This window comes from Crotalus tigris, unplaced genomic scaffold (assembly GCF_016545835.1).
Source record: "Crotalus tigris isolate CLP2741 ecotype Arizona unplaced genomic scaffold, ASM1654583v1 scf7180000017735.2152567, whole genome shotgun sequence".
Classification (NCBI taxonomy): Eukaryota; Metazoa; Chordata; class Lepidosauria; order Squamata; family Viperidae; genus Crotalus; species Crotalus tigris.
The window spans coordinates 1173011-1198169 of NW_024096601.1; the positions used below are offsets into that span (position 1 = coordinate 1173011).

The 25159-nt window shown below is 43.5% G+C and overlaps 1 protein-coding gene across 9 annotated transcripts in view; it reads right to left on the reverse strand.

Moving 5' to 3' along the window:
• CSNK1G1 (casein kinase 1 gamma 1) overlaps positions 1 to 24608 on the reverse strand; it is a 32874-nt gene extending 8266 nt beyond the window's left edge. For 3 of the 9 annotated variants that reach the window (XM_039339524.1, XM_039339520.1, XM_039339525.1), the window contains exons 1-12: positions 24488 to 24608; positions 20165 to 20560; positions 18577 to 18617; positions 18202 to 18271; positions 17304 to 17455; positions 15910 to 16144; positions 14579 to 14664; positions 13966 to 14050; positions 12217 to 12365; positions 11179 to 11280; positions 9300 to 9407; positions 6853 to 6959 (exon numbers count right to left, since the gene is read on the reverse strand). In XM_039339524.1, coding sequence (XP_039195458.1) covers positions 6853 to 6959; positions 9300 to 9407; positions 11179 to 11280; positions 12217 to 12365; positions 13966 to 14050; positions 14579 to 14664; positions 15910 to 16144; positions 17304 to 17455; positions 18202 to 18271; positions 18577 to 18617; positions 20165 to 20342 — 1313 coding nt within the window. In that variant the 5' untranslated portion in view covers positions 20343 to 20560; positions 24488 to 24608. Of the gene's footprint in view, positions 1 to 9; positions 1268 to 6852; positions 6960 to 9299; positions 9408 to 11178; positions 11281 to 12216; positions 12366 to 13965; positions 14051 to 14578; positions 14665 to 15909; positions 16145 to 17303; positions 17456 to 18201; positions 18272 to 18576; positions 18618 to 20164; positions 20561 to 20835; positions 23587 to 23902; positions 24413 to 24487 lie in introns of those variants that run through there. The other 6 variants (XM_039339527.1, XM_039339528.1, XM_039339526.1 and 3 more) reach the window with 5 other exon arrangements.
• Positions 24609 to 25159: the final 551 nt, after the last annotated feature.

The window sequence follows — 25159 nt, forward strand, 5'->3', positions numbered from 1 at the left end:
CAGAGACACAGAGTCACATGGAAGGACCACATATGCAAGAGTCTCTTTAACACACCTATTTCCCCCACTCAAGGTTTTCATTTGAGGCTAGCCTTTGCTCAACTCAACCGCATCCGGATGCATTGGGACTGCAACGACCAAAAGACAGCACCGCTGCTGGCCCAATAGATCCGGGAGGTGTCGTTTGGGAAAGGAGGATCTTCACAAAACCAACCATGGCAGAGATGGCTTCTCATGAACACAGGAAGAATATTTGGGGGGGATTGGAGACTGCTAGAAATGGGTGTCTTTCTTTCAGCAACCCAGTGGCTGATGAGGGTTGTTCATTGGTTCACATTTTGATATTCCCAAGAAGTGCTATAAAATATTGCCTCAAACACAGACAGCCTCTGCTACTCGGTGTAGATATGGTTAAACTCCATGGCTTTGGAATAAGCTAGCAAGCTTTAAGATGGGTGGACTTCAACTTCCAGAATTCTGGGAGTCGAAAGTCTCCTTGTCTTAAAAGTTGCCAAATCTGAGGGAAAAAAAACACAAAAACAAAATCCCCTGGGCTGATGTCTTTGGAGACATCTTATATTTAAAAATTGGTCTTCATGATTCCCTCAGGCCTTTGACCTTTCTAAACTTTTTTTCTGAAGTGCTAAACAGAGCATTGCAGAAGCAGACACAGAGAAAGAACTTGCTTCTATATGCCACTCAGAGTCACCTTGTGGTTGAGATGGGCAGCAAATAAATTTAATAAATAAATAAAATAACAGGCTTGGAGGTCCCAGGGAAGCAGGGAGCACACAAGTGTTGATAGCCTGTTGATCTATTTTTCCATAGTCTTATTTATGTGCGTTTTAACTGTTTTATTATTTTTTTAAAAAAAAATGCTTTTAAATTGTTGCGTAGTATTGTTTTATATCATTTATTGTACACCACCCAAAGTCACATATGTGAGATGGGTGGCAATATAAATTTAATAAATCAATAAAATGTTATGTAATATAACATTCATCCCAATAAGAACCCTGACAGTGTCCTGGCATTACATGTGGCGCTCTTTGGCATTTTATGATCCAATATTTATTTTGCATGCAAAGATGGCCCAGCAAATCTTGATAAGAGGCTGTGATTACTAAGAAACCACTCTCGGCTGCATATAGGTGAACACAGGCATGGCCTTCTGCAAAACTGTCTTTATTTTATTTTTCTGTAGCACCAACCAAGCATATTCACAAAGAACAGGTCTGAGAGGTCCATACCCCGAGGGGCTTACAATCTAAAAAAACAGACAGAAGGAAAGCATTTCTTTTGCAAGTGTACGGAAACAGAAAATGTGGTTAGCCAATGAGTTAGTTATCTCTTGCTTATTTTCACCGTAAGTCCGTAAGTCTACTTGTGGCTTTTGTCAGGGATAAGCTATAGCCATAGCTTGGTAAAGATGAAGATCTGTGGCACAAAAGCATTTACAGAACTACCTGAGAAATAATCCCAAGGTCAGGGGGTCTATCAGGAATAGCATCTGATGCATCTTGAGATGCTTGGTGTGGGGGGGAAAAAAAATAGGAAAGTCACAGGAGTCCCGTACAGCAGGGGTCCCCAACCACAGAGCCAAGGACCAGTACTGGTCCATGACCTGTTAAGAACCGGGCCTCGCAGCTGGAGGTGAGCGGCAGGCAAGCGAACGAAGCTTCGTCTATATCTCCAGCCGTTTCCCAGCGCTACCGTCACCGCCTCAGCTCCATTTCAGATCATCAGGAGCACAAACCCTACTGTAAACTCTGTATGTGAGGGATCTAGGTGGCATGCTCCCCACCCCCTCCAACTGTTTTCCACGAAACCGGGCCCTGGTGAGAACAAGGTTGGGGGCCACTGCCACAGAGGACACTGATGGCCAAATAAATTCCTTAAAATGCCAAATCCTAAACCAAACCAGAGAGATGAGTTCATTTTAGGTTACAAAACTGCCCTGACTAATACTGGTCGCCTCAGAACTTTCAACGTCCCTCAGGCCAATTAGGGGTATACAGTTAAACATGCACACATGCAAAAGCAAAATCAAGGATGTTCTAAAACGAAGGGCGGCTCGCTCAGTGGGGGAAACAAACTAAAGTGGATGAGGGTCTGTTGTTGTTTGAATGGCCATCCCGTGCTTCCAAGAAAAGCAAAGGGATGTTCCTCAAACACAGGACTATTCCCAGTTCCAGGATGAATCTGGCCGAAGGGATAAGCTGGGTGATCAGAATGAGATGGGATGGGATGGGAAACGGAATAGGGATGGGGAGGGAAGGGAAGGGGAAGGGAGGGAGGGGAAGGGAAGACAGAAGGTGGGACTGTTCATTGTCCATCTTCGAGAGAGAAATCCTCAGCCAAAACAGCCGGTATGTGACAGGGAAACTTTACAAGCCTTATTCAGTTTGTGGTTCAAATACCCCCTAATTAGTCTCTTTCCTCCATCACCACATCTGGAACTCTAAAAGCATGGGCAAAGTTCCCCACAAGGCAAAACAAGCAAGGATTATTTTGGATGCTAACCTCCCCTGCTAGCCCAGAAATGCCTGAGACAGCATGTTTCCAATGAGGGAGCCCCAATAACGTTAAGCCTTGAAAATTCATATTCTGGCATTACGCAGTTTTGAAGTACTAAGAATTATTGTTGGAACGGAAAGCCCAAAAGATATTCTTTTCAGAAGCCCCCCCCCCCAAATAAAGGATACTCGTATGCTATGCCCTTTTTACCAAGCTACAGGCTGGCGTAGTTAAAAACTGCCCCCCCCCCAGCTCAACTTGCGAACACGACTGAGCCCCAAATTTAGGTTGCTCAGTGAATCGTTTGTTCAGTGAGTTTTGCTCCGTTTTATGACTTTTCTTGCCGCAGTGGTTAAGCGAATCATTGCAGTTGCTCAATTAGTTCCATGGTTATTAAGTGAATCTGGCTTCCCCACTAATTTCGCTTGTCCGAAGGGACCCTGGGACGCTGCAACCGTCGTAAATGTGAGTCAGTTGCCAAGCCTCTGAATTTTGATCACATGACCATGGGCAGGGATAGGCAACCTTGCCTCTTTTATGACTCGTGGACTTCAACTCCCAGAATTCCTGAGCCAGCATGGTTCAGCTTGGAAACCTCTCCCTTTCTCCTCAGCATGGCTGGCTCAGGAATTCTGGGAGTTGAAGTCCACCAGTCATAAAAGAGCCAAGGTTGCCTATCCCTGACCATGGGGATGCTCCATCGGTCGTTAAGTGTGAAAAACGGTCTTAAGTCACCTTTTTCACTGCTGTAGTAACTGTGAACGGTCACTAAATGAACTGTTGTAAATTGAGGACTGCCTGTATGTGGCTCCATGTGTGGGGAAAAGGAATTTAGCTCTACTTTAGACAACAGATGGTAGTTTCTGAGTCAAAAGTAGGACTATTCTCATCATACAGATCCCTAGCATTGGAAATGCCCAAATCTTCCACGAAACAATGGAAACTGTCCCAAAACTGCTAACAACACACACTTTTTACCAATCAAGGATTGAAAAAGTATATCCCTGGCAAATGAACTGCTTAGGGGGAAAAAACCTAGATCGTTCAACAACTTTGGGGACAAGCTGAGAAGGCTTCAGGCTTTCAAAACACTCTGCCACAACCTCTTTTTATAAAGAAAGAAGCCACTGATGTGCCAATCCAGGCACCAACCTCTCTGCCTCGCCCTACGGAGGCCATTCCTTCGCTATCCGCTCTGCCCAATCGATTAATTTCGCCTTGCTTTTGGCTAAGCACAGCCTAGTCTGATTCACTCCCCCTTGCACGTGAACCAGAGAGCGCGACTCACCACAAGTTGAGCATTTTCAGGCAGCTACAACAGACAGTGAGAGGAGAAAGGAAGGAAGAAAGAAAGACAAATAAAAACACAGAAAGGAAAGAAGGAAACATTAGCTCAGAGTAAGATGGAAAGCAAGTCACGGCAGTTCATGCAAACGTGCATTGTGGATCTGAGGTCCTCACCAGCTCCACCTACTTTCTCGTGTCTGGTTCTACCTAATCCTCTTGTAATCCCCGAGGAAGAGAGAGACCATGATGGGCACTTCTGAGGCATCATTTCAGAGCACCAGGGATGAATATGAGCGGGGGGAAATGTGTTCAGTGAGGCCCTGGCAAATGAGAGCAAGATGATTGGGCTGGAAAATGCTCTTGGGAAAAGAAAACCTTAAGGCAGTGTTTCTCAACCTTGACAATTTTAAGGCATGTGGACTTCAACTCCCAGAATTCCACAGCCAGCGTTGCTGGCTGTGGAATTCTGGGAGTTGAAGTCCACATGCCTTAAAATTGTCAAGGTTGAGAAACACTGCCTTAAGGAGACTCCCTAGAAAGGTCCAGATGCAAACACGTTAACGCTTTGATGGGCAATAATGTAATAGCGCTATGACATAAGACCGATCACTAAGAATAAAGATGCAACTTTACATTCGGTTAGAAGATGCTTCTGGAAACGCTGTCAGCAGGTGGTTTCAAAGAGGCTGGCCTGGCAAAAATCAAAAGAAGTTGCAAAACCTAGGATGAAATTGGACTCCCAGCTAATTCAAGGCACTATGAGTGTTGGCTGACTGAGAACCATCTGGGAAATAATCATTGCCCCGAGATAACGGAGCATAAACCTTGGAAGTACCATTTCCGTGGAAGGTTTGGTTCGGGAGAGGCACTGTGCCACAAACATTGACAACAAGTGGAGAACAATTGTGATTTCCAGGGAACAATTAACCTTTCCTTTAACTTCCACTTCAATTACAGCTTTCAGTTCTGAGCTGCAAATATCCAAAGGACCACAGTCAGTTTTCTGTTAGCTGTTTTGCAATCCAGATCCAACAATCCTAATTTCTTCCATCCTAGAAGGAAACTTATCTCATGAAACTGGAGCAGGACGTAACGTTTTCAAGGACAATGTCCATGACACGGAATCCTAGGTCCAATTACTTGGGAATAAAAGATTCTTGGAACTAAGTAGGATTTGCTCTAAATCAACTTCCAGAGATGAGGAGAACCAGGAGAAAAGTAGTGAGCCCACATTCCTTCAGCCTGACTGGCCGTATCACAAAAATGATGGTCTAGCTTTGCTTAGTAGATACAGAAGGATTATTCTGGCCATTTTATTAATGCTATGGCCCAAACAGACATTCTTAAGGGCTAAAGATTAGCTGTTAAAATTGGACCATAAGAAAGGCTGAGCGCCAAAGAATGGAGGCCTTTGAACTGTGGTGCTGGAGAAGACTCCTGCAAGTCCCCTGGACTGCAAGGCGTTCGAACCGGTCAGTCCTAGAAGAGATCAATCCCAACTGTTCTTTAGAAGACCAGATCCTGAAGTTGAAACTCAAATACTTTGGCCACCTAATGAGAAGGAAGGACTCACTGGAGAAGGGCCTAATGCTGGGAAAGATTGAGGGCAATAGAAGAAGGGGACGACAGAGAATGAGATGGCTGGATGGAGTCACTGAAGCAGTAGGTGTGAACTTAAATGGACTCCAGAAGATGGTAGAGGACAGGAAGACCTGGAGGAACGTTGTCCATGGGGTTGCGATGGGTCGGACACGACTTCGCAATTAACAACAACAACAACAAAGATTAGCTCATTTCCGTAACGTTTCCTGAAAAAAAAAAAAAACCCTGCTGCTAAACTGCTGAAGAATCTTCCAGCACTTTGTATAAATACAATAATTTTTTAAAAATTAACCTAATCTCTCTATCCCGTCTCCACCCTTTTAACCCTAGAAAGTCACTGACCACCTGCTGGGTGACAAAGTTATCAACTGGAAAAGAAAATCAAAGACCACGTTTTTTGTCACAAGGATACTTGTGCTTGTTAAAATAAAAACAATAAAATTCTCCCAAGCTCAAAGATGTTATAGAGTTTTTTTTTTCCTTAAGGGAGAAGGTGAAAATGTTTGCAAAGTGATCAACTGTTTCTGAAAAGATTTTTTAGGCAATTACTTCCTCTTAGCTGGGGCTTCAGAACCTGAAGCATAATTAAACTTAAGGCACAGACAACTCGTTTTTTTGGAAAGGACATTCTGAAGTTCACCTTTAGTCTAGCAAAGAGGATGACGTCTGTCGTAAAACTTACAGAAATTTTGCTTGTTATGATTGCTGAAAGACTGTCCAAAGTCTCAACGCAAGATAAAGTAAGGCAAGACAAACAGCACTGCTGTGCCCCACTAAGGAACCTTCTTCTCAGTGTTAATTAACCAAATATGTTCTGACCTCCCTTATGGAGAAGAAGAAATTAAGGGGGGAGGGGGGAGAAGCTCCCTATCATGGTTCCCGCAGTGCTGATAAATCATGCACAGTAGCCCTGGATGGTAGAGATGAAAATAATGGTCTTGACTTCTAACAGAAGCAGAATAAATCCCACTGCAGGAAAAATAACTCACAACTTCCATGAGCCAGAAGAAGTTCCCTATTGGACACAAAATCCTCTCTTTTCAAAGAGGAGTTAAAGCACAACAGAACTTCAATTTTCAGAAGAAGACTGGGAATGGAGAAGGAGAGGACACAAAGAAATTGAAATGGTTCAAAGTGCCTATAGGAGCAAAAGCTACAGCCTTAACTCCTGGGGAATCAGCTACACATGCCAGTTGCAAATTCTGCTGAAACCCTCCGTCATATCTGCAGCACATGCATTGACCAGAAGTAGCATGACCTGGACAGCCCAAGGGGGAAAAAAAGCTGCGCCCAGCAACGCCATGGTTATCCATGCAAGAAAGAAAGCGGGGGAAAAAGGGATCTGACCACACGTAATGGGCACGGGTGCATCAAAGCCTGGAAACACACCAACATATTTTACATGGAGATGATGCAGGGATAAACCTTGCTTGACAGCAAACATACTTAGCTTCCTCTACTACTTCCACCTCAGTACGGGCTGCAAGTTGTACATTGGAGGGTGCTCCTGCTGGCTCTTCCACATTCAACTCACCATTGGTTGAGCTTACCACCTGAAAAGAATACAAACCAACAAACAAAACCCTGTTAATAAGGGACTTGAAGCCAGTGTGTGTGTGTGCGTGTGTGTCAAAGCCGCATCAAATACAGCCTAAACCAGTGGTTCTCAACCTTTTTAATGCCACGACCCCCAACCGGTCGTAAGTGGAGGACTACTCAACCGGTTGTAAGTCAAGGACTACTCAACTGGTGCAGCACCGTTTGCAGAACGGGACTTTTGGCGGGCTCAGCAGGGCAGAGACAGCCTGGACAATTCCTATTGGCTTTTGAAAGCCAATAGAATTAGACTCTATTCAAGAGAGTTTATTCTGTTGGCTTTCAAAAGCCAATAGAATAAAAGGGAGGAGCACAGCTAAGGAAAAGGGGGAAAAAAATGGCGGACTGCGTTGTTTGGCGACCCCCGTGAAATGGTCGTTCGACCCCAAATGGGGTCCCGACCCACAGATTGAGAACCGCTGGCCTAAACCAAGACATCTTGAGGATCCCAGGTGGGTTATCAACCCTATTCTCCTTCTCTCTTGCAGCCCTCTTTTTCTTCATCTTGGCACATCTGTTGATCAGGAAGCCAAGGGTGTGATACCCACAATCAGCACCAAAGGGGGAAATCACGTTACCAGTTATTCTGGCAACGGAGTACCAGGAAGGAAAACAGAAAGTGGTTTCAGGGTTTTTTTTGTCCATGCTTAGGTCTCTCTTTTTGTGCAGAAGATCCTTAACAAGTGTTTGACTGACAACATACAATCCTGCAAGGAGCAATGGAGCTAATTTTTAAGCTGGCTGCAGCGCAAATCCTTTGAAATCGGAAGAATCAGGAACATACTTACCACCACAACGGAGCCCCAAGTTTCTGCTGCTAAGCAAGGCAGCTACTAAGTGAGTTTTGCCTCATTTTACAACCTTCCTCGCCCACAGTTGTTAATCACTGCAGTGGGTAGGTTGGTAAGGCTGTGAAGTGAATCGGGCTCCCCCCGTTGACTTTGCTTATCAAAAGGGTTGCAAAAGGAGGTCACGTGACTCCGGGACTCTGCAACCGTCATAAAGATGGACCAGTTGGCAAGCGTCTGGATTTTGATCACGTGACCCTGGGGGAACGCTACAACGGTAGTGTGAAAAACGGTACCATAAGTCCCTGTTTTTCTGTGCCGTTGTAATTTCGGTCACTAAATGGCCTCATGTTGAGAGCTACCTGTACTATGTGACACAAGACCTGGCCTTCCTTGCATGAGGAGAAGTGTATACGGAAGGTGGATTTGGACAAAGCGTCTGTGTTCTAGGTTCTGCCTAAAAATCTTTCCCCAGTTTAAGCCACCTCCAGATGTGGATTAATTCCAAGATTTCTCCAGCCAGATCGGTCTCCCTTGGGAATCCTGCTGAAGTCCACATCTGTGGAAGAGGTCCAGATGGGGAGAGGCTCTCCTAAAAAAACCCGCAGGGCAATACAGCAACATCGTGTCAACGCTGCTAACGTTGGATGTTCTTGCTTTGACAATATATAAGAGGCAGCCGCTCTCTGTATAAGCTGTGTGGTATTTTTAGAGTTAAATTAGATGATGCTGGGAGGGGAGGCGAAAGAATGTGTGTGGGGATTAGTTTTAAGATAGAAGGGAAGGGAAACAATGAATTGGAGAAAGTGATTTATGACTGCAAAAAAGAGAAGGGAATTAGACTGGAATACTATGTTCTCAGAGGAGGGGAATTCAGATCTTGGCATCCTCCATGCTGTGCCCACACTCTGTTACACAATTAAAGACTTTTTAGGATAAACAATGCCTGGACGTTCTTTGAACTGTTTCATGAGTCGGAACCTTGACACATCGCACTTAAGTTCTCAGTCTTTTGGCATTCACACACTTCTGATGCCATGCCCACCCACCCTCATCATTCTAGCACAGTGGTTCTCAACCTGTGGGTCGGGACCCCATTTGGGGTCGAACGACCATTTCACGGGGGTCGCCAAACAACGCAGTCCGCCATTTTTTCCCCCCTTTCCTTAGCTGTGCTACTCCCTTTTATTCTATTGGCTTTTGAAAGCCAATGGAATAGACTCTCTTGAATAGAGTCTAATTCTATTGGCTTTCAAAAGCCAATAGGAATTGTCCAGGCTGTCTCTGCCCTGCTGAGCCCGCCAAAAGTCCCATTCTGCAAACGGTGCTGCACCAGTTGAGTAGTCCTCGACTTACGACCGGTTGGGGGTCGCGGCATTAAAAAGGTTGAGAACCACTGTTCTAGCAGAAGCCAAACGGTGCAGCTAAAAGGCGGAGGGGACCCTGCACATGCCCAAGGAGCGATGGCCAAAAAGCTGTGCGGGAGAGGAAAAAAAAAATAAGCAATACCTGGACAGATCCCCCATGCCGGTCGGTAGCCAAGTGAGAGGTCAGAAACAAAGTATTGGCCTGCCGGACTGCTGGAATTTCCCACTCTCCTCTGCGCTCGGACATAGGCTGCCCAGGTATCAGCATGCAGGAAAGCAAAGAGAGCAAAGAGGGAAGGCAAAAAAGGTGAAACGGAACCAAGCAAGCATGTGAAAAAGCTCAAGGACAGGGAAGCAAAGCACTTCAGGCATCAAATATTCCCTTGGACAAGGCTGCCGAAAGGCACAAGGCAGTCAAGGCAGAAGTGCATTCCCTGAGGTTAAAATCAGAAAAGAAATCTATATACAGGGTAGTCCTCGGCTTACGACCACAGCCCAGCCCAAAATTTATGTTGCTAAGTGAAACATCTGTTAAGCGAGTTTTGCCCTATTTTATTCTCTTATCTTGAAGGGAGTCACTGCAGTCGTTAAATTAGTCACACGGTGGTTAAGTGAATCTGGCTTCCCCACTGACTTTGCTTTGTCAAAAGGTCGCAAAAGGGGAATCACGTGACCCCAGGACACTGCAGCCATCATAAATAGGAGTCAATCGCCAAAGCGTCTGAATTGTGGGCCACATGAAAACTGGTCGTTAAGTGTGAAAACTGGTCACAAGTCACTTTTTTCCAGTGCCGTTGTAACTCGGAACGGTCACTAAACACACTTGTAAGTCAAGGACTACTTGTACTAGTACAACACTCGTGTCTGTAGCTGGACGAAATGCTGCATCGTAACGCAATTTTTTTTTTCAACCAAGGTACCTCAAATGGGCTAACAGAATGCATCCAAAATCCAGGATTTTAGGATGCTCTTGGAATTGAAATTTGGCTTAGGAAAATATTTTAGGTCATAAAAATTATTGCAAAGAATTTTAAGACGTAATAGAAAAAGTCACAAAATATGTCCTGGGGTCAGCTGCTGGGGTTTGACTGTGCTAGACAGTTCCGTGTGGGCTACTTTCAAGGCAGTGACATCTCTGAAAAGCTCCCTGGATTTTTAAGCACTTTTTAAGAACATTGGAAGCTCTGCCGTTGTGGAAGGCCCTGAAGAATGAAGGTAAGGAAATATCTCAGAAAAGATGATCCAAGGAGTCACAGCTAATCTAGTCTCTTTTTAAAAGTCTGCAGATCTGAGAGGTATGTTTTATAAATGTATTGGTATTTAGAAAGAGCTTAGTTTGTTTATTATGTCACTGCTTCTGTCAACTGATTGTCAGTTATTTCTAAACCCTGTTGCTGGCGTAGTTCGAATATTTATTGATTTTATTTCTCTTGCGATCTTGATTCTTTACTGCATATCAAGGAAGTAAAAACAAACAATGAGGGCGCAATGAATGAATGGGCCCTGCATTTCAGCCTGTAGAGCAGTGGTTCTCAACCTTGACCCTTTTAAGGCATGTGGACTTCAACTCCCAGAATTCCACAGCCAGCAATGCTGGCTGTGGAATTCTGGGAGTTGAAGTCCACATGCCTTAAAATGGTCAAGGTTGAGAAACACTGCTGTAGAGGGAAAGCCACTTCAAAAGGCCCATCATCATTCTCACAATAATGCACTCAAGTAGATTTTGAAACCAAAGGTGAGCTAGCAATTCTGCTGCTCTCCATTCTCAGGCTGTCATTTCTTCCAACTAGCATCGGGGACCTGAGTATTTTCTACTCTTCTTTTAAAGACATATCCACACACCCCCTCCCAAAAGCAGCCCCAGCAGAGTTGTTAAGAGAAAGCTTGCTAGACAAAAACGAAGAGCGGCATTAATAAGGCCAATGACAGCCCTGGCTTTTCTAGGTGTCCTTCTGGGAATTAACAACAGACTGGAAATAAGGAGGCACATTTTAAAGCACTAAGGCATAAGGTGAACCAACCTGATTTCGGTAAGGCTGTACTGAGGATCGATCCCGATGTAAATGGGGATCTCTGATCACGGAGGGTCCTGATTCCACATGCATGGGTCCCACCGGAGTGGGCTGGAAAATAAAACATAAGACATGGAGTGTGAATCCCATTCAATCAAAACAAAACAACGTAACACTTCCCCCATTCAAAAGGGGGGGGGGAAACCTTCTGAAAAGAAAAATAGAAGTATGAACACCTAGGTTTGCTGGAAAGTTCCTGACAAAACACAGGAAGTCCTCGACTTACGACCACAATTTCAGTCATTAAGTGAGATGTTTCTTACATGAATTTTGCCCCATTTGCCCCTTTCTTGCCACAGTTGTTAAAGGAATGGCTGCAGTTGATAAGTTAGTAACCTGGTTGTTAAGCAAATCTGGCTTTCCCCATTGGCTGTTTGTCTGACGGTCGCAAATGGGGATTGTGTGACTCTGGGACACTGCGACCGTCATAAATACGAGTCAGTTGGCAAGCACCTGAATTCTGATCACGTGATCACGGGGATGCTGCAAGGCGTGTAATTGTGAAAAACGGACATAAGTCACTTTATTCAGTGTTGTTGTAACTTCGAACGCTCACTAAATGAATTGTTAAGTTGAGGACCACCTGTACAGGTAGTCTTGATCTTGCTTTCCAAATAAACGAGACCATGACGCTCTGCCCAACTGGCTTTTAAAGAGAAACTTCTGGAAGAGCCGAGGTGGCACAGCACTTAGAGTGCAGTACTGCAGGCCACTTTAGCTGACTGTGTTCAGCAGGTCAGCGGTTCAAATCTCACCGGCTCAAGGTTGACTCAGCCTTCCATCCTTCCGGGGTAGGTAAAATGAGGACCCAGATTGTTGGGGGCAATGTAAATATATATATACATTGCTTACTGGTGTACACCGCTTAGAGAGTGCTTGCACTTAAAGCGGTATATAAGTCTCATAAATAAATAAATAAATAAATAAATAAATAAATAAATAAATAAATAAATAAGATACAGCAGATGCCACAGGATTGCAACTCACAATTGGTCTGCCAACCCAGTCGTAGGCATAATCGAAGGCGAATCCCCTCTTTTCAAATAATTCTGTGAAAATCGTTCGCAGGTAATCGTAGTCGGGTCGCTCGAAGAAGTCTAGTCGTCTGACGTAACGAAGGTAAGCGGCCATCTCCTCTGTTAAAGGGAATTAGGAAGAAGCAACATCAGACAATCTGTTCAGAAAGAAGTAGAAGCAGAATACATTTCAGCGTTACCTCCTGGTCAGATTAAACCCCCTAAATTATCAGTTTACAGAGGCAGGTGAGATCAACAAATCTGTGGCCTGGATGGGCGACCAAGCCACGGTTCTCTAAAAGGGCTTCCTTAAGTACATAACTGAAATATTTGCAGACTTAGGAAAAAGGACTAACTGGCAAAAACAATTAGTAGGCACCCACTCTGGAGAGATGGCTTTTATTCATATCGTTCTCCGAACTGTTCAAACGCGCTGGTGGGTATAAAGATCAAATACGTAGCTAACAGTCACTTCAAAAACTCAAGCTGAAGCAGAAATTTATAGACTTAATGGATTTTAATGCAGGTGTATCTTCACACTCACACACGCAGGGCTGATAAAGAAGGCGATGCAGTCTGCTTGCTTTAAATAGCCTGAGTGCTGCTGGGATGCAAATTATAACCTACATATATTGTGAATTTATTACACTGAAGGGCTGTTGAGCTGAGACTGAAAGAGCTGAACTCAACAGAAAGTCCAAGTCATAAAAAAGACCAGGTGATTCAGAGCAGAGATAGGCAAGGCTCTGCCAGGGGTTACGTCATCTCTGAAAGAACTGAAGTAAGCTGATAGAACTTCACATTCTAAAGATGTTTCAGAGGGACCCTCCCTCATTTAATCACTGTTTGCTACACACATTCAGATCTCTTCTTTCTTCTCCTTGGTTAGATAAGAGAGTCTCAAGCACTACAGTCTTAAGTTTCCAATTTTAGAAAGCAGTTTCAACACGCAGTTTCAAATTCGGTGATCAAGAAGCTATCTTCTGGCAGATACAGAACTGAACATGGAGGATAGACTGGAATTACACCAACTACGTTTTTCAGGGTCCATCCTGGCCATTGGCACAAAGGTTGATAGAACCAGAAGCTATAAAAATATCTAAGAGAAGCATCAAGAATGCCTTTCATCTGTTTGCTCCAAGGAAAATAGGCTTTGAGCACTTCACCTGGAACTTGCTATGTATTTTAATCCAAGTCTATCATCTATACTTGGGGTGTCCAACTCTGGCAACTTTTAAGACTTGTATACTTCAGCTCCCAGAATCCCCCAGCCAGCATATCAAATCTGCTACTTTTAGCCTAGGCAGCACAAACTATTCACTGCAGCCTGCAGAGGACGGAAACACCTAGGTGTGTGGCTGTAAGCCAACTGCAAAAACATTTTATCCAACGGGAAGTGGATTGCAACATGTGTCAAGTGGTCACAAACCTGATAAACCTTGATAAGATCTGCCTAGTTAATATAAGCATTTGAGATGTCAGGAGTTTGAAAGTAATTATTCATACAGGTTCAAGAAAAAGTCGGATTTTAAAGTGTAATTGAAATCTGTGGCCAACTCTGAAGATAGTCGTGTATTAAACTATGGTTTCCAGGTATGCGCATATTTTTTATACTAGCATATTTTTCGATACTAGCTACTTTCTAAAAATCACTGTCTTGATAGTTCTTATTTCAAGGAGTAATTTACAGAAACGATAAGCCACCAGAACTGAAACTTACCTGGGAAGTTCTCACAGAGAACATCAATCGGAGTATTCCTCTTTGTGTCCCCAATCTTCTGATATCGCTCTTTCAGTGTATCAGCCTGTGAAATGCAGAGATTCTAATTTTAAAAACTATTAGTGGGTCGTAATAGGTAGAATGTGGTCCTGGAGAGAAGGTCAGATGAAGCAACCAGAGGAACAATCTTTAACTAAGTCCTTGCATGTCATCTGATACGTCTTTATTTGCACCATAACTCAGTAAGTTTTGTTTTTAACACCAACACTAAAAAAAAAAGAAATCCGCAAAATAAAATAAAATCGGTCCAATTTCTGTACACTATCTTTCCTTTTAACTTGCTGGGAAAATTACGATCATTCATAATTGTGGGAGGTTTGTGGGGGGGTTTGTTTGTTTGTTTGTTTTACTTTTCTGGGATTTTGTAAGCCACCCAGCGTTTTCTAGAATGGCCTAACAAATCTAATAAATCAAATTAGGTGGGGCAAAACCTGGATGTTAACAGTGAGAGGTTCTTTCCAAAGGATGAAAATAAAAATAAATTGTCAGAAGAGGCACATAATTAACACATCTGCCAAAACCCAACTGATTAAGCACACATTTTAGCATCTACCTTAAGGCCTTGCCAGGGTAAACTGCCTCGAAGGAAATACATGAACATGTGTCCAAGCGCTTCCAAGTCATCTCGTCGACTCTGTTCTAAAACATGGAAGAAAACAGAACACTGCTCTAACATCTTAATCATATTACGCTAGTAATTACATTCCTAGTAATTAACTTAACTCCAGTGAGAAGACATACATATGCAGACACGTAAGCAAGGAGCCTGAGAAATTACTGATTTAGTAAAGGTTTGTTCTATATGTACAACAGAATTATTTTTCATATTCTCTAGACAGCCATTCTCACGTTCAAATGGAACACATCTGTGTTAAAACTAAGCTGGACAATCTGGAGTTCTCCAGATGTTTGGCACTATCATTATTTCTGACTTTTGCTCAGATTTATTTATTTTATTGGGTAATGTGTGTTGTTGTTAATTGCGAAGTCGTGTCCGACCCATCGCGACCCCATGGACAACGTTCCTCCAGGTCTTCCTGTCCTCTACCATCTTCTGGAATCCATTTAAGTTCACACCTACTGCTTCAGTGACTCCATTGTCGTCCCCTTCTTCTATTGCCCTCAATCTTTCCCAGCATTAGGCCCTTTTCCAGTGAGTCCTTCCTTCTCATTAGGTGGCCAAAGTATTTGAGTTTCAACTTCAGGATCTGGCCTTCTAAAGAGCAGTCAGGGTTGATCTCTTCTAGGACTGACCGGTTTGAACGCCTTGCAGTCCAAGGGACTCGCAGGAGTCTTCTCCAGCACCATAATTCAAAGGCCTCAATTCTTTTGCGCTCAGCCTTTCTTATGGTCCAACTTTCACAGCCATACATTGCAACTGGGAAAACCATGGCCTGGACTATACGCACTTTTGTTGGTAATGTGTACACCTGACTTATTGCTCTCTTAATATAAATAGGTTTAAAAGCCTGATTTATCCTTGTTTTGTTTTTATTCCTAATGTGTGGAAAAGCACAATATTTCAGTTCATGTGTCACAATGAATAATGGCAGAAGAAGCTACTGTGGTTTATTTTGCTTGCAGAAGGAGACGAATAAGGAAAAATTGAATAACAGCACTAGTAATTCCCATTTCCTATTAGACAACAATTCTGAAAATGCTGGCTCACTAACTCAATCCCAACTGATAAACAGCTATGCAAGGACATGTATTAGTAATGTAAACTTCTCTGAAGTCATACTTATTGCACGCATGCCGAAGTCATATTGCTATCTAATTTTAAAGAGAGTCACAATACGAAAATTAACAGCTCCCAAACATGTTTGCGTGATATAAACAGCCCAGAAAACTATCAGTTAATGCAGCATATTATACCAAACAAACCTTTGCCCAGATGTGTATTAATGGACATATATCTTGCTGTTCCAGTAAGGCTCTTGTGTTCTCTGTAAGGTATATGTTTTTGTGTTTCAGGATCAATATACTCCTTGGCCAATCCAAAGTCTATTATGTGGATGACGTGTTCTTTCTTACTTCCTTGCCGGCCAATGAGAAAATTCTCTGGCTTGACATCTCGATAAATGAGATTCTTTGAGTGCACAAATTCCATTCGAGTAATCTATAAAAAGGCGCAACTGTAAGTTATTCTAGATCTCTGATCTCTTAGATCTCTTAAAAATCCTTTGCTAAGTGTTCAGGACTAGGATTTTGAATTAAAGTTCGCATGAACAGGTTCACTAGTTACGAAAATACCTACTAGCTATATATACCAAGATGCTTTTTTTGCCACAGTGAAAATGCATTCCTTTATTTAGCTCAGTGGTTCTCAACCTGTGGGTCGGGACCCCATTTGGGGTCGAACGACCATTTCACGGGGGTCGCCAAACAATGCAGTCCGCCATTTTTTCCCCCTTTTCCTTAGCTGTGCTACTCCCTTTTATTCTATTGGCTTTTGAAAGCCAATAGAATAGACTCTCTTGAATAGAGTCTAATTCTATTGGCTTTCAAAAGCCAATAGGAATTGTCCAGGCTGTCTCTGCCCTGCTGAGCCCGCCAAAAGTCCCATTCTGCAAACGGTGCTGCACCATTTGGGTAGTCCTCGACTTACGACCGGTTGGGGGTCACGGCATTAAAAAGGTTGAGAACCACTGATTTAGCTAAAGGAAATGGAAAATATAAGCAAGTAGATCATAATCAGTTTAAGAAGCTACCTTGTAAAGAACACAAAGAAATTGTTCTGGCTTGCGCATTTTGTTCATTAAAGATGCTGGATTAAATTATTGTCCTATACCAAACATGTCAAACTCGCAACGTCACGTGATGTCACACAACGTATCGGGCCAGTTGCGGGCCGGCAGTTTGACACCCCTGTCCTATACTGTTACACCAAATGAACCAAGAAAAGACCACAACATACCCCAAACTATCTAACAGTCCCCAGTAAACAGTTTGAAAGCCATTGCCCATAATCTTATTTCTGTTCATAATACTCATTTGATGCAGCCACAAATCTTAGCCACAAAACACCTGTACTCAAACTAGTAGCTTAGCTTAGTTAGTGCTCTCTTATGTGCTTGAGCTCCATTTTGGAAACTCTTTGCTGATTCAATGCTAGTTAAATAAAGCCAAAATTAAACTTATAAAGGAAAGTTTCCATAAGAAGAGCCAAAAAAAGAGGCTGTAACTGGAACTATTTCTATACGTGCTGTAATTGGAAATACTTTGGGTTGGAAGAAGGGAGGATGTTTACACAACCGTGAAGTTGTTCCTTTACTCACCAGCTGAATTGCTATCATTAAGACAGTCTTCAGAGTGAACGTTCTATCACAGAGGTCAAACAAATCTTCCAAGCTTGGACCAAGGAGCTCCAGGACCATGGCGTTGTATTTTCCACATGGACCATAATAAAATACCTGTGGGAAGCCTTCAACTGAAACAAATACAAAAAAATAATAATAATAACTACACACAAAAAAAACCCCTCAAAACCACAGCTTTGGTGTGGGCCACCCAAATAAAAGTTCTAGAAAAATATATCCCAGATTTCATTTGGTCTTTCCTTTTCAAAAGAGATGGGGAACCCCAAATTTTGAATTAGACCTATGCCAGTGCAGTCATTCTTGACCACAGTTATGTCACGGGCAGAATTCAATTCATTAAATTTGATGATGGCTTATAGAGCTAGCTCAGGAGTAGACAATCTTGGCTCTTTTATGACTCGTGGACTTCAACTCCCAGAATTTCTGAGCCAGCTATACTGGCTCAGGAATTCTGGGAGTTGAAGTCCACGAGTCATAAAAGAGCCAAAACTGCCTACCCCTGAGCTAGATAGATAGCCTCCAAGATAGGTTACTCTTTTTTTTTCCATTTAGGACAAACTGAATCAAATCACCAGCTACTTTTCAAAGGTACCACCAGGTTTCAAATCAATTGATAAATGCGATGTGGAGAGATATTACTTTAAAAATGCAACGGTGAAGATTTTTGGGGTACAGCAAATGTTACTTTGGCTCCTGTCTTGCATCTGATGATATGCACTACATTTATCACTGCTAAAAACTGCACCTCTGATATCTAGGATATTTGTGGTTTTCAAATACATGCTTGGGTGAGTCCCAGTTTCATCCCACCCCTTTGCCACAATTTATTTTAACCCTTAGGAGAAAGAGGTCTCACCTGATGAGCCGAGGTGTTTATAAAATCTATACTCTAAGTGCAGTTGTGGGGCACGAGATTTTAATGGTTCCTATAAAACACAAAACAATGAAACAGACTGATTTTTTTTAATGGTGGATTGTTTCACTAAATTACAATGTAGGAGCAGGAATACATTCAATCAATTTTGCAAATTTGTTTTCCAGTTTGAAATACACACACACACACACAGAGCCATTCAAAGCAAGACCTTTCTATTGTAAAGTTTTATTTTCTGCCACTCAGTCAAATTTCAGAGACGGATGGCTGTATAAATGTGGCTGGATGCTACAAAAAATTGTCTTGTTGGTTAACCTTCACTATGCAGAAATTTTTAAAAACCACAAAACTACTCACCAGCTTGATTGCTACATATTCATTTGTGTAAAGATTTTTGCCTGCAAGGGAAAGAGAAATGTGTTTCAAATACCAAACAGGACATACAAATTGTTATTTTTATCTGTTAGGGTTTTCTAAAATTTTTTAAAAAGGTTCAATAGCTTATTTTTTTCTAGTATCAACTTTTGTTTACAATTCACGTGATCCTCAATCATCCATCTTCTGAGATTAATTATTCAATCTTTAAAATTTATTCTATGTATTTTGGAAAGTAAATATATACAGGAAAGAATTATTCTTCAAAAAAACTTTACCAGTAGAGGTGTCATCCAAGCAACAAAAGTCCCAGTTAATGTCAAGAATTCTAAACCAAAGTTCACTAACAAACAGGAAGTCAGAAACCTGTGTTACACGTATGTATTATATGATGCCTGTATGCATTTTAGCAAAAGGTGAAGGAAAATGTTGCTATGAGCCGTGTTTTATATGTACAGGTAGTCTTGGACCCTAATGTGTTTAGGATCACTCAGTTACAACAGCGCTAGGAAAAGTTATTTATAATGCATCCTTGCACTTATGACCATAGCAGCCCTAGAGTCATGTGATCAAAATTTGGGTATTTGGCAACCGGCATGCATTTATGAGGGCTGCAGCATTCCCAGGGTCACGTGATCCCCATCTGCAGCCTTCCCAGCCAGCTTCTGACAAGCAAAGTCAATGGGATAAATCGGATTCACATGGTCTCTTAACCGTGGCAAAAAGATTGTAAAATGAGGCATGACTCATATAACGACTGCCCTGCTTAGCAATGGAAATTCTGGTCCCCGTTGGCTCGTACCTCGAGGACTACCTTTGTATAAATATGAGATGCATTCCCCCTGGCAATATTTTCTAAATCAGGGGTCCCCGACCTTTCTCGGTTGGTGGAGCAGAGGGAAAAAAAGGGGAGAGTATTTTACACACGTGCATGCACAAACGGGACCACACTAGCGCAAGCGTGATGCAAACAAGGTGACACTAAGGCCCATGTGACACTCTCAAGCCCCATCCCATTTTGCTGCACGGCGTCCCGTTAGGCCGTGTGGGTGACCCATTTTCACGAGGCTGCAGTGCGAGTCGGTGTGAGTGCACGCACACACATGCATGCACTGGCCAGCTTCTCCCATAGCCTAGTGGGCCACAGCCCACGGGTTGGGGACCCCGATTCTAAATAATCACATTACAGGTAGTCCTCAACTTATAACAGTTCATTTAGTGAAGTTACAACGGCAGTAAAAAAAAAAGTGACATGACTGTTTTTCACATTTACGGCCGTTGCAGCATCCCCGTGGTCACGTGATCAAAATTCAGTCGCTGGGCAACGGACTCACATTGACAACGGTCACAGTGTCCCAGGATCATGTGATTCCCCTCTTGTGACCTTCTAACAAGCAGAGTCCATGGGGAAGCCAGATTCACTTAACTACCCTGTTACAACTGCAGTGGATCTAAAGTTGCTTAACAAATGTCTCACTTAGCAACAAAAATTTGGCGCTCAGTTGTGTTCGTAAGACAGGGACCAGCTGCTAGCCAGAACTGGAAGCTCCTGAACCTGCATTGCTCTTACCTAGCCTGAGCTCCCCAAAATTGCCGCAGCCGATCTTCTTGCCAACCCTAAAATTGGGCCCGACCATGAGCACTCCAGCCGCCGAAGTGGAACTTGATGCTCGAGAACTATGCGTGCTTCTTCCTGGATTTGCTTTCCCTGTTCGCCTTTCATCTTTCTCCCTAGTAATATGGTCCATGATCTTGCAATAAAAAATATCTGGTAGTTAAGTAAGATTTGGTCTTTGCACTTATTCTTGAAGAGAGAAATATAGATCCAGAAGAATCATTGGGTCAAACTATAAAATACTTTGGAGATCTTTTGGCATCATATCCAGGCTGTGCAGGCACTGTCGCGGAAGGTCCGGGGATGACTTCACTTGAGTCCTCAGCGAGGTAGAGGAAAACCTTACGCTACCTTCAGAGGGAGAAAGTACAAAAAGGGCAAGATCAAAATCCTATCTGGGAAGAAAGAAGGTAAATCAAAATAGGGTCCTTCTTATGTATCAAAAGCAAATGACTCAAAGAGTTGTTAGACGCAAAAAAAAAAAAAATATCAGGAAGATTAAGACAAAAAGCTATTATTTGAGGGCGCCTGCATTTGCTAGACAGCCAAAACAAACTATGTCGAAGTTACCGATCCCTGATACTACAGGTTTGCGATTTACTTGTAACCTAATGATAGGATCCTACCTGGCCTGGAAAGGAAAGGCATAAAAGCATTTTGCTTGTTCAACCCCCCAAAATTGTTTGTTCCAACTACATGTTTGTGGTGAAACCAATCTGGCTGGCTGACACTGAGTCACTACACTCCCCCTAGAATGTAAGAACCTCATGGAACTTAGGTGGCTGTGATAACACAATGAGCTTTACAGGAGTTCAGGAAAAGTAGTGGGCCATTAAGAAGGCAAGGCACCTTTGTCCTGAATAATCCAGAATGCCCTCTTCTTTTGTCTTTTAAAATAGTAAGTAATAATGGGCAAGACTGTAAATCATCTGGCAAAATAAAATATATAAAGTATACAAAAACGTGAAGTAAAAAATACCCCAGAAATAACACATCTGAGCTGCACATATAGATAACTACCTATAACGGCTAATATTTTTTATGTTGAAGCGATTTTCTCCCCCTACTCCTATTCAAGCCAGCAGCATGAAAAGGGAGAGAAAACTGAGCTTCAACCAAATCTGAACTGTGTGGTTCTCATAAGAAATTTGCCTTGAAAGCAAAACAGTTTAATCTTTTGGTGTCAAGTGTGACTTAAAACAAAAGAGGTGTTTTGGAATAAAAGAAGTTAAATATTCTGATGCATTAAACATATCAAAATTTGAGACCTAAGCAGAAACTCAAGTTTTTTGTTTTTAAGGAACATCTGAGATCCGTTCTGTATTACAGCAATTTTTAGACACTGCTTGATTGTTTAGAGGAGACAATATTTTGAGTATCACAAATAGAAAATCACTCATTACTGGGACCAGCAATATGCCACCCACATATTTAACATTTTCATTAGATTTTGACTGATATGCCAATTAAATATTTTTTACTCTGTCCTATATCATATTAACATTTCAAATGTATGCTGGATGAATATTAAAGTTATTTTTAAAAAAAAAATCAGTTGAGTATCCCATGATATAGTATTGTCTAATGCAACTGCCACAAAAGAAAAAGAAAAAGTGCCAGAAATACATTCAGATAATTAATGCTACTACAGTAAGCAAGGAATACAAAACTGCTGATGGGTTATATGTGGAATTACTTATATAAACATCAAACTAATGGGGGGGGGAGAACAGAGTTTATAACCTGATTTAAGAGTTTGGTTCTAAAATCAAAAAGCCAACTGAGCGTATTAAGACGCATCCATTTCAAATGAATTACTAAATAAATACCATGAACTAATGCAACCACCGACTCATCAATACATATCAATTATATATGTTTTCAATTAATCTGAACAGATTTTGAAGAACAGTCAACAACCGAAGATGGTTGCCATGGAAGTGGCACATAGCTGTGCCCACGCAACAGCATTGAGAAGCTGAAAACAAGTAGCTATAGGAGAAATTGATAGTGCAAAAAGGCTGAAAAGAGAATTAAGCACCACTGGATTTTACTCTGCCCTAAGTAACCCCTAAATAACAGAGATTAATAAACAACATTTCTCCTCTTTTTATTCCCAGCTTACTGACTGAATGAATATGACTACACCATGCTGTAATCCATAGTCGTGGTGAATATATTATAAAGAACTGAAGAAGCTTCTTGGATAAGAGGTGAAACATTTTCAAGGAAAAACCAAGAGAGCCCAGTAGACTTTTGAATCGCAACTTTGGGACAATCATGACCTGAATGATTGAGAATCTCCATAAATATTTATTATCAAGAAGTATTTTTAAAGGAAGTTATATAAATATCTCTGTTGTCGTCATTTATAAGTCTAAGGTGTTTCATAAAATTGTATTCCATAATTTTAAGAACATTTAATCACATTCCTCCAAAATCAAAGGCATATATGTCCATATAACACCAGACTGTCAAAATAATTATCTGTTGCAGATTTTTTTTTCTGCCAAACAGAAAGAAGTGGTGTTCCATATGTGAACTTCTAGCAAAAGGTATAATCTAGGATTTTTTTAAAAAAATTACTACTATACTTTGCTCCACTTTCGAAAACTGTGTTTATTCTTTCACACAATAATATTTCTTTGATTTGGGAAATTATTTCCAAGTCAACTATACTTAACATTCCCCTTATTTTAGTCTGTACCTCTCACTTCCATCTTTTGAAGTATACCTATTTCAACATCCTCATACGCAGCATTTTAATTTGTGGACGCAAGATCTCCAGATTGATATTTACCAAACAAACCTAACTCTCCAAAAGTCAAAAAGGAATTTCGTCAGAGTTACGTCCAACAGAGAGAAGTACTGCGGGGGAAAAAAGATCATCCTTTTCAGCTACAGACCGTAATAAACCCACTGCACTTTAAGCACTGAGTCATCCAGGTTGAAAGAAAAACAAGGCAATCAAGAAGACAAGCAAAGAGGAAACCCGAAAGTAAAAAAAGAAAAAGAAAGAAAACCACGTTCCTTTGGTGCTTACATCCTTACAAAGGGTTTACTTTGGCTTGTCCCAGAGGGAGCCCATGCTAAAAGTTATCCTATCCAAGTTGCAATTCAAACCTCAGGCAAAAACAGGTTCCTACACCAATGTGGAGAGTCAAGAGAAACTTTCTTTTCCAACAGAAGAGGGAATTTATAGTTCGGGGTTGAACGGCGCAGATCTGCCTCAAAGGTGCTTTTTCCAAGGGCAACTGGGACCACGTTTCCTTCCTCGAGGAAGATCTTTCACCTCTCATCCAAGGAGCTTCCTCAGAAGAACCGGAGAAGCTTCTTGGGTGGGAAGCAAAACGTCTTCAAGGAAAAACCTAGGGAAGCCCGTCTGCCTTCTGAAAAAGCACCTTTGGGACCACATACTTGACCTGCCTAGGTGAGAATCTCCATAGACACGTGGAGGAGTCCTTGCTGCTCTCTTGAGCTTCCCTGGCCTTTCCCCGGGCAGACCTTTCACGACCCCACTAGGTATCGCCATCAGTGCCAGAAGGGAGGGGGCATTTGCAAACGAGGCTAAGGAACAAGGAGACGTCTTCAAGAAAACAGCCAAGCTCAGAGGCCCCCAAGGACCCCCCCGCCTTCCCACCCCACCCTACACACACACACACACACACACACACGCACACAGAGCCAACCCACGGGAAGGCATCCCACAGGCCTGGGCAGCCGTTTCCCCAGACGGGAGTGGGAGAGGAAGGAGGCGATGCTCGTCCGAGCCTCCCCACGCGGACTCCCCGCGGGCTCTCCACGTGTCCGTTCAGACGTGCAGCGCCCGGGCCGCGAGAAGGGCTGGGGCGGGGGCTTCGCCTGCCTCTCCCTTCCTTTGTCTCCTTCCCAGATCGCAGCCGAGGCAAGAGCCCGCCACACGGAGAGGCTGCCGGGCCTGGGGAGGGGGGAGAATGAGGGGAAGGGGCTCGCTTCGGAGAGGAGCGACCCCCGACCCAAAATGAGGGGGGGGAGGCGAGGGACAGCCCGGGCGGCGTTTAAACGCCCCGCATGGCCGGAGGTCTCCGCCCCCGAGGCGGGGGAGGGGAGGGTAAGAGCCCCCCCACTCGGGTGCCCCCCCCTCAGCTCCGGGCCTGCGGGGCGCCCCCTCAGCAGCGCAGGGCGAGGAGCGACCCCCTTCCCGCCCTCTCTCGCGAGCGTTCCCGTCGGCTACAGTTAACGGCGGGCGCCCCCGGCCAGAAAGCCAGCACGAGGCGGGCCGGCGCTCGGCCTTCCTACCGTCCCGAGGAAAAGCCGCTTCTCCCGGCTGGGAGGGGGCGCGAACCCGGGGCCACTGCCCCCTCCTTCGCTCAGCGCTCTAAGGGGGGGGGGGAGCGGGCCACCCCGGAAGCGCTTCCCGCGGACACGCCCTACAACCGCCGGCGCCCTATCGGAGAGACGCCAGCCGGCCCGAGGCGCGCGTCACAAAAGTGTTTCCGGGGCCCGTCCGGCCCGAACTTGCCCTAGCAACCGCGTCCGGTTGCTAAGCGGAATAGGGCGGGGCTTCAGGCGGCGGGGCTGCGCAGGCGCGCGGCGGCGGGAGGGTTTCCTTCAGCCGGGAGGAGACACGTGACTTGTTTCTGCGCTGATCCTGGAAAGCAATCTTCGCCTTGAACAGGGATGGGGGACCACTGGGAAATCCCAGGAAGTGGGGAATATCCAGGATGACCAAGGCAAATCTGTGCTAGGCTCCCCTCCTGAAAATAAAGGGTGCTGGGCGAGGGAGAGGTAGCTCTGCACCCCACAAGTGTTGCCGTCATGCAAATTATCCGTCACTTTATCAACACTGGCTTCCACTGTTTGTGCAAGGTTGGCGTTTGTGCATCAAGTGTCCTCTGAGGCAATCACGCTTCAGAGCAGGATTTTTCAACCTGGGCAATTTTAAAGATGGGTGGAGTTCAATTCCAAGAA